At 47.0% G+C, this 15,168-nt stretch overlaps 2 protein-coding genes and 1 long non-coding RNA gene across 3 annotated transcripts; 2 read left to right on the top strand and 1 right to left on the bottom strand.

Annotated features, from left to right (window-relative positions):
* The first annotated feature begins 2,256 nt into the window (after positions 1 to 2,256).
* On the top strand, positions 2,257 to 4,258 carry LOC136461537 (putative CBL-interacting protein kinase 13). Its single transcript, XM_066460807.1, has one exon. It carries the CDS (start codon positions 2,346 to 2,348, stop codon positions 3,885 to 3,887), a length of 1,542 nt encoding a protein of 513 aa, XP_066316904.1. The 5' UTR covers positions 2,257 to 2,345; the 3' UTR covers positions 3,888 to 4,258.
* Positions 4,259 to 9,408: 5,150 nt separating this feature from the next.
* Positions 9,409 to 11,343, bottom strand: LOC136461538 (CBL-interacting protein kinase 5-like). Its single transcript, XM_066460808.1, has one exon. The coding sequence runs from the start codon at positions 11,008 to 11,010 to the stop codon at positions 9,634 to 9,636; it is 1,377 nt and encodes a 458-aa protein (XP_066316905.1). The 5' UTR covers positions 11,011 to 11,343; the 3' UTR covers positions 9,409 to 9,633.
* A 2,123-nt stretch (positions 11,344 to 13,466) lies between these two features.
* On the top strand, positions 13,467 to 14,657 carry LOC136457439 (uncharacterized). The gene is made up of 3 exons (XR_010759728.1): positions 13,467 to 13,803; positions 14,012 to 14,089; positions 14,172 to 14,657. It is a non-coding gene; the product is annotated as an uncharacterized lncRNA (long non-coding RNA).
* Positions 14,658 to 15,168: the final 511 nt, after the last annotated feature.

Genomic DNA, 15,168 nt, shown 5'->3' on the forward strand with positions numbered 1-15,168 from the left:
TTACTGACGTATGCTGTTGTTGGTAAGCGCACTACCATGACAAAACACTGGAAGTGGATTTAATTTGTGTAACTGAATGGAGCCAAACGTCATACAGAGATTCTCCATCTGTTTGTTGATCATATTCTTGCATGCGTGTACTTTCTTTTCGTCATGCACTCTTGTTATATTAGGGTTTTGCATATTGCGATAGCAGAATAGTTTGTGTTGATGCATGGACCAGCATACGTGCATCTTTGGTGTACGTTTAGGTTGATGAAGGCCACATGATGGCCTGAAGATTTGCACAATCACATATGGACACGATCTGTTTTCCTAATACTGTTCCAAACATGAGAGTGTACAATTCTTGTATTATCCATGTACGTACACTAGGCAAATTGTTAAGCATAACTTCTGTCCTGTTCCATCTGCATGATTTTTTCCCATGCATGGATGGATGCCATGAGTGAAGACTATCACTATGTTTAGCATGTGTTCATCATCATGGCATCATGCTCTGTGAATCTATGGTGATGTATTATGTATAAGGTCCAAATAAGATACGTTTGACGTATCAGTTGATCTGGAAAAGTATCATGCTAGTTCACATTATACAAGCATGCAGGTGCATTTTATAAATACTGCACTAAATAATCTTCTCTGCCGAAACCTAATGTCTTATTTGTAACTTGCGTTTGACCAAAAAATGGCTAAAATACAATAGGAAATTTTCTTTTGCTTCCACTATACAATTTCTGATCCATGCGTTGGATCCAACGTGTAACACTGAATCCTGGGCATCACATTCCTCCCTCCCTAATCCTTACTATCCACAACATTTTAAAAGTTCTTACCCCATTATTGAATGTTTCCAGGGTATTCTTTATTCCAATACTTAGTCATCACATCAATCAAAATTATTTTCTTTCTCTCTTTCTTTTCTGTCATGAACATTTCGTCGTGCAATGCATGCATCTTTGAACAAACTAAATAAATGGAGGCAATTGCACTGTGGAAAAGTACTTAATGTCTCTATGAAGCATAGAGGGCTACAGTTCTTCTGGCAAAATCGAGGCAGAGGGGTTAAACATTTGTGTTTGGACTTTGGACGCAAAATAAGTGTCCCCTCGTGATGTGGAGGGTTGATTCCAGATTCTAGAACATACTTTCATCTTGTTTGTTTCTTGGAGACCAATAACCTTGGGACAACGAAGAGGGCTCTTCTTGTTCAACTCTGGAAAAAAGAAAAAAAAATGGTAACTTCTGACGACACCCATCCTTGAACACTGCTTCTACACACTGTCCCTTCTGTTTTCAGGAACACACAAACAAACAAAAAAACCTAACATTTTGTTTTCATCAGGAGTAATTTCTATTTACCTTTTTTTTAATATCAAGAGCTAATTGACATTTTCTGCTCACCTATATTTTTTTATGATAAAATCGCAGTCCTTAAAAGAAGTTGATGGCCATGAGGACATACAGGTGGCAGCAGCATCTCAATCTGCACCAGAACATTTTGGAGTAGAATATAGAGCGAATAAACTTATGACCTCTTTGGCACGGCTTATGTCGGCTTCGGCTTCATCTATTTTGCACAAATCGAGGTACTGTAGCGTGAAACTGTTTTGTAAGCCGGGGTTAAAATGAATTAGAAGCCGGAAAAAGCCAGTTTTTCTAGCTTCACCGGCTTTAGCTTCACCGGTAAAACCGTTTTGGATGAGCCGTGTCAAAGAGGGCTTTAACTCGTTTCCCACCAACCTTTTCCTGCGTGCGTGGAGGATAGCAACAAATCACCTGTGAAACGCTTAACTGTCACCGTGCACCGACCTTTTTTCCGTACCATTTCCAACTAGTATAAAAAACACAGAAATGTCAAACCAAATTAGATGAAAAATCATTTTCCATCCGTGTCATGACAGAAAATGCAAATGTGCAGAAAAGAGAAGACACCTTCACCAGATCACCGACCAAGCAGAGCACAACATCAGCTAGCCTTACCCAGAACCAACGGCCCAGATAGCATCACAATCCACATCGAACGGCGTTGGAGAGATCCGAGTCAGCAATGACTGAACAACTAGTGCTCTCCCATCACATGACACCTGTACCAAAAAATGCTTAAATTTTCTCGAGAAAAATTCAAATTATGAAAAGAAAGTAGACAATAGAAGATCCCCCAAGAAGTCAAACTTTTCTTAAGAGCACACTCTCTATATATGGCCACCTCAACTTCATTGATCATATTCTCCCTTCCTCCCTCCCTCCGTTTCTCTCTGGTACACGTCATCTATCTATCTCCGGCGATCGTTGCCGCAGCAGCTAGCCTAGCTAGTGAGCTCTTGCTGGTGGGTCGACCGTCAATGGTGAGGACGATGGTAGGCAAGGGAGGAAGCAATGGCAGCGGCGGCGGCGGTGGGCGGGAGTCCAAGAAGCCGGCGCTCCTCCTGGGGCGGTACGAGGTGGGGAAGCTGCTGGGGCAGGGCAACTTCGCCAAGGTGTACCACGCGCGCAACGTGCGCACGGGCGAGGAGGTGGCCATCAAGGTGATGGAGAAGGAGAAGATCTTCAAGTCCGGTCTGATGGCGCACATCAAGCGCGAGATCGCCGTGCTCCGGCGGGTTCGCCACCCGCACATCGTGCAGCTCTACGAGGTGATGGCCACCAAGCTGCGCATCTACTTCGTGATGGAGTACGTGCGCGGCGGCGAGCTGTTCGCGCGCGTTGCGCGGGGCCGGCTCCGGGAGGCCGACGCCCGGTGCTACTTCCAGCAGCTGGTGTCCTCCGTCGCCTTCTGCCACGCGCGCGGGGTGTACCACCGGGACATCAAGCCCGAGAACCTCCTCCTCGACGACGCCGGCGACCTCAAGGTCTCCGACTTCGGCCTCTCCGCGGTGGCCGACCAGATGCGCCACGACGGGCTGTTCCACACCTTCTGCGGCACCCCGGCCTACGTCGCGCCGGAGGTGCTCTCCCGCCGCGGCTACGCCGCCGCCAAGGCCGACCTCTGGTCCTGCGGCGTCGTGCTCTTCGTGCTCGCCGCCGGATACCTCCCGTTCCAGGACCGCAACCTCATGGCCATGTACCGCAAGATCCACAGGGGCGAGTTCCGCTGCCCCAAATGGTTCTCGCCGGAGCTCACCCGCCTCCTGCGCCGCGTCCTCGACACCAACCCGCAGCGCCGCGCCACCGCCGACGAGATCATGGACGACGAGTGGTTCAAGGTCGGCTTCCGCCGCTTCTCCTTCCGTATCGAGGACGACCGCTCCTTCACCTGCTTCGACCTGGACGACGACGGCGTCGACGCGTCCACCTCGCCGCCCGAGCCCGACACGCCACGGGCGGACGCCGCTCCCAGGAAGCCGAGAAAGGGTAGTGCCGCCGGGCTGACGTCGTGCGCGTCGGCGCCGTCGCTGCTGCAGCTGGAATCGCGCAGCGGGCTCGGCGGGAGCAGCCGGCGGCGGTCGAGCCTGAACGCGTTCGACATAATCTCGTTCTCGAGGGGGTTCGACCTCTCGGGCCTGTTCGAGGACGGCGAAGGGGGCGGTGTCCCGGAGCAGCCGCCGCACCCGGCGCCGGCGCGGTTCGTGTCGGCGGCTCCCGTGGAGCAGATCCTGGCCACGCTGGAGGGAGCCGCGTCGGCGGCCGGCATGGTGGTGCGCGAGAGGGACGACGGGTCGATCAGCATGGAGGGGACGCGGGAGGGCGAGCACGGCGCGCTGGCCGTGGCCGCCGAGATCTACGAGCTCACGCCGGAGCTGCTGGTGGTGGAGGTTCGCCGCAAGTCCGGCGGCGCCGCCGAGTATGAGGAGTTCTTCCGCGCGCAGCTGAAGCCCAGCCTGCGCGACCTCGTCTGCGACGAGCCGACACTGCTTCAGTCCGGCGAGAGCTCTCGGAGCCTATGATGAGCTGTGTCTGTGTGATCGTGGCCGGCGCATCAACGCATGCGCATGCACGCACGTTCGTCGTCGTCGTCCATTATTGCCGCGTATATATACCTGGTTATTATACGCCTATATATACACAAAATACAAATACATGCAGAAGGGAATTGTACGTACGTAAGCGTGAAAGGGGTTGGTTGCTTTATACGTATATACGGTGATACACCAGGACACATTTTGTTTTTGCAGTGTAGTCTTGCGGATGGTATTTGGGAGCATCCATACATGACAGCACTGTTGGATATACGTATATAAAAGGATGTAATAGGTTGGGGATTTGTTTTGTTGCAACTGTTTTTGTGAGATTTGTTGATGTGTCAAAGTTCTGTAACTGAGAAGAAAACGCTTCCAATTGCTGTTATTTATTCATTCATTTACTGCTGGACCAAAAGTCTAAAACTACAATGTTATTTAATTCAGTTTTTTAAGCGGGCGACAGAAGATATGTCGAACTTATATGTCTAAAACTACAATGTTATTTACTCCTAATGGCCCCGTTCGCTGGTCTGAAACTTGGCTGAAACTGGCTAAAAAACACTGTTCCGGCTGAATTGTTGTGAGAGAAAAACACTGTTTCGGCTGAAAAAAGAAGCCGAATAAGCTATTTTTAAGACAAGCGAACGGGGCCTAGGAGGGGTTGCCCCACTGAGAGTGAGAGGTGGATAGGAGGTTGCCACCTGTCCAGATACGCATGTCAAATTCACAAGTTTTCGGCCTGTTCGCTGGTTGGTTTCTGAGCTGATTTGGGTTGGCTGGTGCTGATTTGTTGTGAGAGGAAAACACTGTTGGCTGGCTGGTTTGGACTGGCTGAAACCAACAAGCGAACAGGCTGTTTAGCCGTAATGTGCAAGTAAGTGAATGACGGATTCATCTACATTGCAGATGGTGTCACCCCTGTTGATTAGGCCAACCTTGAGTTCCAAGAGTGGTAAGGAAGCAACTCGTGAGGGTTGGGGGTTATGATCGAGGTGGGCACGAGATTTCTTCTGAGGTTTAAAACTTTTTTTTGACCATTTTCTTGGTTTTCAAACCCTCAAGATTTTCCGTTTTGGTGTAGTGATAGATCCCATCCAACCACGCGGAGTGCCAAAACATGGACTTTGCCCTGTTTCCAATCGTAATTTTGGTTGCTCCTATCAGTCCTTTTGCATGGGATCTCCACCCTAACCCAGGTTTGTTTTCAGGCCTTCATGATTGTCATATAGCAAACGGAGATTTATAAATATACGTAGCACTCCCATAGCACCAAAATTTGTATTTTGTTGGCCGATGTGCCGTACCGTCTCTAAGTCACTTTGCATTTCCCTCCTGATAAGCGTGTGCCGCTCATCCACAGGAAACAACGTTGTTTGACGTTGGGTTCCTCAAGGATGTCTTCAGGAGGTTTGAGTGCTATGAGGAAGTAGATCGGCTGCAACTGCAACGACAAAACTGATTGGACAAGCGTGGTTCATCATCTGCTATAGGTTGTGAGAAGTCTGTCCTGCCGGCGTGCCGAGTAATCGATGGACGGATTTAATACTCCATACATTTATTCAAACATCCGATGGAACAACACGACTAAAGTTTAAGAGGCGGAATCAAACACCCCCTTAATTTGCTGCCTTGCAACAGGACCATGCAATGCACAAGAAAACGATTGTACAGGTGATTTGACATACAACCAGAAGATTAAGACCACAAGATACACGGAGGCGACAACTATATGTAGCAGACGGACAGTTCATAACAGCTCCAGAAAGTACGTGCGTTCTTCAATCGGTCAGAATTAGCTGTACGCTGTTTGAAAGATACTGGGGGTTGTTGTTACCAATGTGCTAATTGCAAAAGTGTTAACAAAATTGCTTTGGCAAAACTACCCTGGCGTGTATTTCCTTTTTTTCTCTCAAAATGTCTCACAGATCGTATATTTCATTCATGATTACAACGTTCTGCAGGATTAAAAACATACAAGGAAAAAAAAGCAATGCTATATACTGCTGTTGGAGGATTCAGTTTTGTGTGCTTTGAACTAGGTAAAGCTTCTGTCATTCTCGATTAAAAAAACCATGCATTCCAGTTTATGGCAACTATTAGGTGCACCAAAGATCCCTCGATTTTCTACGCATGTTTGGATCAATGCCAACCATAAACATGAAACTCTGAAGAGCTTTTATTTCATCCACAGAAACGGGACACTTGGTCGTTGAACGATTCTGGCAAACCAACCACAGCCTTATTACTGCCCTGTCCTTTCAAATTATCCACAAAACAATTCATTAAGAGTGCGATGCGACGCTACCAATAATAAGCTATTGTTATCATCGCAATGAAAAGTCTGACAGAGTTTTGCTTCAATTCTTTCACTATCTTTATCTTTATTTGACGCAGGAACTCGACGGCATTCGCCCACGTCGTCGCAGGAGGAGAACTGGGTCACGGAAGCCGTGGGAGACCGAGATCCTAGACAGAACAGGTGTGCATATATATATGCAAAATAGAGGTCAGACATTTGATCTGCGGAAGACTCGGAAGTATAATAAAACGTTGGTCTACCAAGAGGGCAAGATTAGGTGTGCGTGTGGGGCCTGTACCGTGCCCTTGGGTGCTACTAGCTACTTCTGGAACGACTGGTGAGTGGTGACTAGTGTCATGCTGGATATAGTACGAAGATTTGCATGCGCTAATCATGAGCTGTGTTTAAACATAAAGATAGAGCGCAACTTTCTCTATATTGCTATGAATATGAATATCTTGAAATGATTATTTGGGTTTATTCAAAGTGTAACAGGTCCATGATTAGCAGCCTGTTCACTTGGTCGTAAACGATCGTAAATTTTCAACCAGAACAGTATTTTTCTCTCACACTAAACCAGCCAACAGTAATAATCCACGATCATATACGATCGCCGGCCAATAAGGCTGCAGATGTGAACTTAAAATAAACATATGAATCCTATAGTTCTTTTGAGGCCCATAAAGGCCGCTTTCGCTTGACTTCACAGCCCACCTCGGCCCATCAGGAGTCCAAAGCCCGCATGTTACCAGAGCATGTCAGTCCCCTCGACCACGCAGCCCAGTGAAACAGAGCCGGTGAACGCAGCCCAGCGAGCCCCTGACAGCCGGCACTTTTCCCCGACCCCGACTCCGGCGATCTCCCCACCGCCATGGCCGCCGCCGCCGGCGAGGCCTCAAGCAAGCTCCTCCGCTTCCTCTACTTCGTCGGCGCCGGAGGTACCTTCACCCCTACAGCTCGTGCACGCGTGCCCGCTCCTCTCGTGCGCTTCGCCCCCTGACCTGACGCCTCTCGTTTCTCCTCCTCAGTCATCTGCACCAAGGCCATCAACACCTATCGCGACTACGAGCACAAGAAGGAGGCCTCCGACGCCGTCGCCGCCGCCGAATCGGCGTTGGCTGCTGCCGCGGCCGCCGAGCCCGCTCCTGCAACCGCCGCCGCGAAGCCCTGATTGCGGAGTCTCTCTTCGTCGGTTAGGGTTCTCGGGATGTTGCTCGCCAGAGCGGAAATAGATATTATCTTTTGTTTCTGATGTTTTTGTCACATGTATCGTGTTTGTCTTGACATGAATCATCAATAATAATCCTTCATTTCCTGTCTCGTGATCATGGTGCCACTGTCTTGAATTTTGTTGCTAGTACTTCATTTCCCTATGATGCTTAGTGTTGTTATCGCACTTTTGTTAGCTGAGTATCCGTGACCACGGTGCGTTGCCTTTTGCTAATTCTGCGAAGAGAGAACCACAGTGTTGTTTTGTTTGGTATTGTGATCTTATGGGTTGCTATGTCAATTGGGGAGAATCAGGAAGGAAGTAGTTTAGCACTTATAATTGAGGTATGAAATATGTTTCTGTAGTCTGTATAAGATGATAGATTGCTAGATGCTATAGAGCTAGGTAGTTTACAAGTAATAATTGAGGTAATGTGTTGATTGAATTGGTGTTTCAGATAAGGTTTAGTTCTTACTTCTTAGAAGCTGCTGCCTGCTGTTTTTTCCCCAAACTTCCAATTAAATGCAGATTTTCTTTGAGAGAAATGGGCAAAAAATAGAGTTCAGGCTGTGTGATTCGTACAGACGGCCAACCACAACAAGACAATTACAACTCACTTGCTCAAATGTAATGCACACCATACTAGAAAAAAAAGGGTTCGAGGGAAGCAAACAGGCTGTTTCTGAATAAAATTATGTCTCCTTTGGTTGATGTCTTCTTTAGCCTGTGCTGCAACATCATCTGATCCTGATGAGAAGCTTTCACTTTGGAAGATCCGGTGGTTTCTTTCTTTCCAAACATTCCACATGATGTCATTGGTTCAGATTTATGCAGCATACTGAAGGTCCTTTTACCTATACTCCTCTGCTTATCTTTAACAAATTCTGTGATAGTGGAAAAAGCGACATTTTTCACTATCAGTAACTTTGTCAAGTAAACAGGTAATCGTGATTTATAGATTCATTGAGTTGATCTTATATTGGAGAACAACGAATGTTTTCATTTAGTTATTGGAAAAAATAAAGCTTGTTTTTCATCTTGGACAAAGAATGGTTTTCATTTAGATACTTCCAAGATCCTTGTTTTGTTAGCTTCATTCAGCAAGTAGGGTCAATATGAGACAATGGTACTGGGCAGCACATCCTGTTAATAGATGTTGAATTGCAAAATGTTTGTGTAACAAAGGCACAGTGCTCATTTGTTTTGGCATAGCACTTGTATTATCTACCTTGATTTCATCTCTGTAATAACATTGCCTGTGTGTTATCTAGAAGTACCACCTCATTCTCTGCTTCATTGTCTATCACATAAAATGCTGACTTAGTACTGCAAGAATCTGATGTCACATTTTGCATCTACATACAAGCCAATAGTTTCTGATTCCTTGGTGATATACACCTTTTATGTTTTATATTGTCTGATCACTTATAAGGCTATAAAAGCTTATCATCAGCCATTTCTTCTATGAGTTTAATCTGAATAGTCTGGCAAGAGGTATCCATATGTGGTGGTGCATCTATGTACAGTCGTGAGATCGAGAGGGGGTGTTTAGTTTCTCCTGGTAGCTTGATATGAAACTGATTGCACTATTCGTTATATGTTTTTATTCTACTAAATCTGCTATGATATATACCTGATAATTTCAAGCACACAAAATTTGTCCAAAATCCTTCCATTGAGATTATTTTCTTCACGCAGAATGTATCCACATTTTAATTTGAACATCGTAGTGAGTATAGGGCATGCCTTGCTGACAATATTGCATCCAGAAATATGTTATTATTACGAGGAATCAGTTCTGCAATTTTCTGCACAGCAGATTTGTTTATTTTCTTATGAAATCTGCTTAATTACCCTTGTTTATGGCACCTGTAACATTTCATTCGCGTTATCCATTTATTATTTGTTTTCTTGCCCTTTAAGTTCCGTACTTTCCTCAGTGATATTTTTCTAAAGGCAAATAGTAGTTCTGTCCCAAAGCAGAGCAACAGGAAAAATGATGGCAGTGCTGATCATCGTGCTTCTATTGGTGAAAGGAACAGGAGTTCCATGCTGAACAACTGCTACTACAAGAAGAAAGCTGGCAAAAAGGATCACAAAGAGCCCTACAGCCTGATGCTTAATCGAGCAAGGTCCTAGCTCTTTGAGAAAGGGGAAAAAAAGGAGGGAGAGGATGGATTGTAATCGCATCTCCGAAGAGATTGCACTTAAATTACGATCGACTAAGAGGATGGCTTCAATGGTGATGACTGAACCACTGAAGGAGTCGGCTTCTCCTCTGATTGGCTGCTCCAGCAGATGTCATTGAGTGAAGGTCTTAGGCCCTTGTTGCAGAACCTCTCGTACTCCAACGTGTCGCCTGCCGACTTCTTCACCTCGACGACATAAAAGGCCGGTGTCACCTCGAAGATCTCGGCGTCGATCGCAAGCTGCCCCTTCCTCCCTTCTTTGGACCCCTGCAGCTTCACCAGGCCGTCCTGTTTCTTCACCATGAAGCGCTCTGTCTCAGCAATCTGCTCCAGCTTTGACACTATCGCTGACGCCGGCTTCTGGGTCATGAACCGTGAGTTGCTGGCCTTCTGCTCTTGGTCCACCTCGAACAGGCCTGACAGATCAAATCCTCTGGAGTGGGAGATGATGTCGAACGCGTTCAGGCTCGTCGGCTTCAAGGAGCTGCCCGCCGGCTGTTCCACCTTGCTGCCGCCTTCATTGTCGGCGGTGCTGAAGGCAACCTGAACATCCTTGAGGCTGTTGGAGCCATGCGGCTGTGCCAGCATGACAGCCGGCTTGTACCCCTTCTTGAACCACGGGTGCTCGACCAGCTTCTCGATGGTGATCCTGGTGTTTGGGTTCGGATCGAGGAGCTTGGACATGAACTGCCGCAGATCAGAGGAGAACCACTGCGGGTACTTGACGTCACCCCTGCTGATCCTGCGGTACATCTCCATGAGATTGGCGTCATGGAATGGGAGGTAGCCGGCGAGAAGGACGAAGAGGATGACGCCGCAGGACCAGATGTCGGCCTTGGCTCCGTCGTAGCCCTTCTTGTTGATGATCTCCGGCGCAACGTACGCAGGCGTGCCGCAGGTGGTGTGCAGCAGCCCGTCCTGCTTCTGGCACTCCTTGAGGGCGCTGAGGCCGAAGTCGGAGACCTTGAGGTTGCCGTGCTCGTCGACGAGGAGGTTCTCCGGCTTGAGGTCCCGGTGGTAGACGCCGCGGCTGTGGCAGAAGTCGACGGCGCCGATGAGCTGGTGGAAGTACCTCCTTGCGCTGTCCTCCTTGAGCCGGCCCCGGGCGACGCGGGTGAAGAGCTCGCCGCCCCGGACGTACTCCATGGCGAAGTATATCTTGCTCTTGCTGGCCATCACCTCGTGCAGCTGCACGACGTTGGGGTGGCGGACGAGGCGCATCACGGAGATCTCCCGCTTGATCTGGTCGATCATGCCGACGCGCAGCACCTTCTCCTTGTCGATGACCTTGATGGCCACGCTCTGGCTGGACGCGAGGTTCCGGCCATGGTACACCTTGGCGAAGGTGCCCTGCCCGAGCATGCGCCCGAGCTCGTACCTGTTCATGAGGATGGTCGGCTTCTTCTCCATCCTTTCGGATTTGTTGACGACGACAGCTACAATGGTTCACGAGCGTCTACTCTGCGCCACTTCGTGCCTCTTACTTCCTCTCTCCCTGGCACACAGGGAGTAGAGGAAGGAGAGGTGAAGGGCGACAGAGCGGGCGCTGTGATAGGAGGAAACTAACACACACGACTGATGTGAGTGCTCAGGATCCTCCTCTCCTCCAACGGGGAGGAGAAAAGGAGGCCAGGAACCAGTCTCTTGTGGTGGTCAGAGCTTTCCCTGTGACATGAGGCCAGGATTTGCTCTTCCTTTCAGATGGATCGGCTCACTGGTAGGTGGCTAATAATAGGCTTGGTGTTTGTGTTGGACGGCTGTGGTTCTGAGTGCTATTTGTAGGATCTCGATCCCTGCTCGGTACTCACTGCCGAGTGCAGCAGCTATCAATATGCTGGCCTTTCTACTCAGTTATTGCATGTGTCTTTCGTGATGGAAACCGTGGATCAATTATTTGAGATGTCATTGCATTTGCATCTATGATTGGTTTCATCCAGAGGACATGAAATTGGCGAACCGCCACGTGGGCAACTGATTATGGTATGATGTGTAGTGTAGCAGCAGCTTCCAAGTTACAGCATGTCAGATATCTAGAGCTGCGATGCTTGTGGCCATCAGCTGGCCATGTCTCTCTGATGCTTCTTCTATAAAAAGATGTTAGGTTTTCTTGGAACAACAGTTTGGCGAGTACGCATGTGTATATATGTACGTTCTTGTACAGTTTGGCCATCGTTGATCCAAAGTCTGGTGCCATCTGGGCTCGATCATGCAACTGATACCAACCTGTCCTTCTCTGTGTTCCATCGTTTTATTTGTGGTCTTCTGAATTTGTACGTTGCGTGTACACAAAAGTGGTCTTCTTGTGTCTAAGCATGACTGCAACTTCGAAGGGTCCAGTTCCGTCATCTCTTTTTGCAGCATTACCTATGGCATACTACACACCACACAAACTCTGAACATTATATTTTGCACCAAGCAGACGATAGGTGACTGATATTCTTGGAATCTGGTTTTGAATTTTTCCACTTCTTCAGCGAAAGGAATCTGCTAGAACGCATGAGCATGTTTTGGCCTCACGTTAGTTAAACGCGAGGTCCAATGGGGACACCTGGTTGGCTGAAGCGCTTTGGTCCCTTCCCTCGAATGAGACTGAACACCGAACGAATAGTCAGTCTCTCATAGCAATGGCGTAGGGAGCTGTTGCTACTTGCTAGAGCCTGATCCCTGATGTGTAGATGCATGGTTCTAGGGTCACAGTCACAGGGTTACTGCGGTACTCGATCAATCATGCAAAAAATGGTTTGATATCCAGCAAAAACTTAGCTGCCATCTCATAGGCTTGTGTGAGTTAATCAGTTAAGGCTGAGCCAAACCTGCCAAGTTCAGTTCAAAATGATGACTTGGCAATTGGCATGCATGAATATACACGCAAGTTAGACAGATACAATGTTCGCGTAACGCAGTATATATACTATTAGCCTATTTTAATTCCTCAGGCAACATGGACGGATAGGACAAGAACGTGCCTTCCATTTTAATTTGTGTCAAAATATGCCCTATGGTTTGTACGGACATGCCAATTCCAAATTTTTTTGGCAAATTGGCTGAGCTTCTGTCATCGTTTTAATAAAAATAAATTAAAACATCATTTTTGTTCTCTGGACTAAATTAAACCATGATGATCGTGCAGTTTTTTTTTTATTATGGATCATGTATTTATGTGCTCCTCCTTTCGTCTAGAAACAAATGGAGATGCATTTTCTTTTTATTTTTGTGAGGAAAAAAGCATGGCTCTGATGGCTACATATTGTTGACTCATATACTCCTTCCATTCTAAATTATAAGACGTTTTGATTTTTTTAGTACATCTATTTTGCTATATATATAGACGCACGTTAGATCTAGATGCATAGCAAAATAGATGTACCAAAAAAGTAAAAGTAACTTAAATTTGGAACAGAGGGAGTATCTTTTATTTAAATAGAGGAGTTAATTTGTTGACAGTTAAACGTGAGTGTCGTGTTAATTTGTTGACAATTAAATGTCAAGGTTGTGCCAGGTGTCAAATGCATGCATAATTTGGGCATGCATAAATAAATGGGGGAGGAAGTCCACAGAGTGACAGAGCAGCACTGAGGGTCTGAGGGACATGCGGCAAGTTTCTAAGGCTCAGAACTTTAGATAATAATTTTGTAAAGAAAAATTGTTTCCGTAGCGTAGAAAGGTTAGGACTTCCGTAAAATACTATTAAAAGATTTTGTCTCTATAAAATAACATTGAAAGTTGTAACCGTGAACTAAAAATATCAATCCATCAATTTTTACACATAAAAGCGTTAATTTGACGTAAACTCAAAAAAAAAAATTGGTGACCATCTTGCCCTTACCTTATCCACATATACAGGAAAGGGACGCACGCAACTGGGGGTCGCTCGCACGGGAGACAGACAGGCCACGACGCGCCGCGCTCCCCCTCCGCCGGCCGCTGAGCTCCGAGGGTCTCCTGTGCCGTCCACCGCGGGTCGCTCCCAGCGCGCAGGCCTCTCCCCGCGTGGAGGCCGCGCCGTCCGCCGCAGGCTGCTCCTCGCGCGGAGGCTGCCCCACCCACGCCGTCCGTCGCGGGCCGCTCCTCGCGCCGAGACTGCGGCGCCTCCGGCGGCCGCTGCCTCCTCCTTCTCCTCGACTGCGTGCTGCGCCGGCCACGACTCCTCCACCTCTAGTGCGCATGTGGTGGAACAATGCATCGATCTAAGATCCCTGACGGGTAAGAATGAAACCTCGCTATCTACTTCTTCGTGGTTCGTAGTACAATTGAAATTAGTTACGAATTGCGAGTGTTCCTGTGTTATCCGGTTCATTTGTGTGTGTGATTTCACCTGATATGAGGATGATCACCGATGAGAAAGGATCAAGAGCGAGGGTGAGCATGGAAAAAGGGGTCCTTACCAATGTAAATGATGTTTTCAATTTAGGCACATTGAGAAGGGTTGTCGTGAGCCCCCGACTGAGCTTGGTGTTGAATTACCGCAACCAGTACCTACTAAATCTAGGTAAATTAATTTTATGCTCCTTTCACTTAGTACAATACCAATTCTTTTTTATATAATTGTTGATTACCTTGCTGTTATGTAGGAGAAGGAAAGAAAAACCAAGTACTTCAAATTCCAGCAAAGCTCCTAAGAAATCTAAGAAAGTATCTGCAGCAGCCTCTACTTCCTTAGTCACACAAACACCGGTTAGTCCAGGGCCAACAACGAGGTTGATGGCAGCTTCTACTTCTAGTCCTCTCGGTCCAGGGCCTACAACAAGGAATAGGGCAGCAGCAGAAACCTCACCAGGAGGTATTGCGAGACGACTTATCATAGGCTAGGCATTGGATTTGTAAGAGCAAAGCCTATGTGTGGTGCCACTGTTATTTTCTAGCTAGTGTTGGTGTTATTAGACTTTTGTGTGCTGGTAGACTTATTAAGTGTTGGGTGCATGTTATAAACTATGGATGTGTTTCCATGAATGTAATGCGCTGCAATGACAGTTCTAATATGCTGGAATGATTGTCCTTGTGTATGTGTTAAATGGTAAAAAATGGTGCTGGATGAATCTGCATATATGTGCTGTTAATATGTGAATGGACCCAGGTGCTTAATTATCTGTTCATTTGTGCTAGGTTCAACCTATTACTATGTGCTGGGGTCATGCATTCACGTTCTACTGAGTTGGGGTTATTTTGGTCTCTCGGAATGGTATTTTCAGTTCGCAGTGGCAACTTTCAGTGGTATTTTACGGGGCCGAAATCTTTCAATAGTATTTACGGAGGTCACAACCTTTCGATGCTTCGGAACCAATTTTCCCATTTCGTAACGGTGTTTACGTCGAAAAAAAACTTTGCAAGGGTGTTACATAGTACATGATTCACCACATGATTTCATTCAGCAGCGAAGGCAGGCCAGAAAACATCTAAGAAATGGATGACGTTCTCACAAAAGTACAAAAACCTAAATCACGATTCACGAACTGTACCAGTGAGTTTGAACTCTGTTTGGTGTAAACACCCGCAAATGCTCACGAACTTGAATTCTGTGAACGTTTACGTGATTACGTCCTAGTGATAAAACCATTTGTAAGGTGTATG

This window comes from Miscanthus floridulus, chromosome 6 (genome assembly GCF_019320115.1).
Source record: "Miscanthus floridulus cultivar M001 chromosome 6, ASM1932011v1, whole genome shotgun sequence".
In the NCBI taxonomy this organism is placed as follows: domain Eukaryota; kingdom Viridiplantae; phylum Streptophyta; class Magnoliopsida; order Poales; family Poaceae; genus Miscanthus; species Miscanthus floridulus.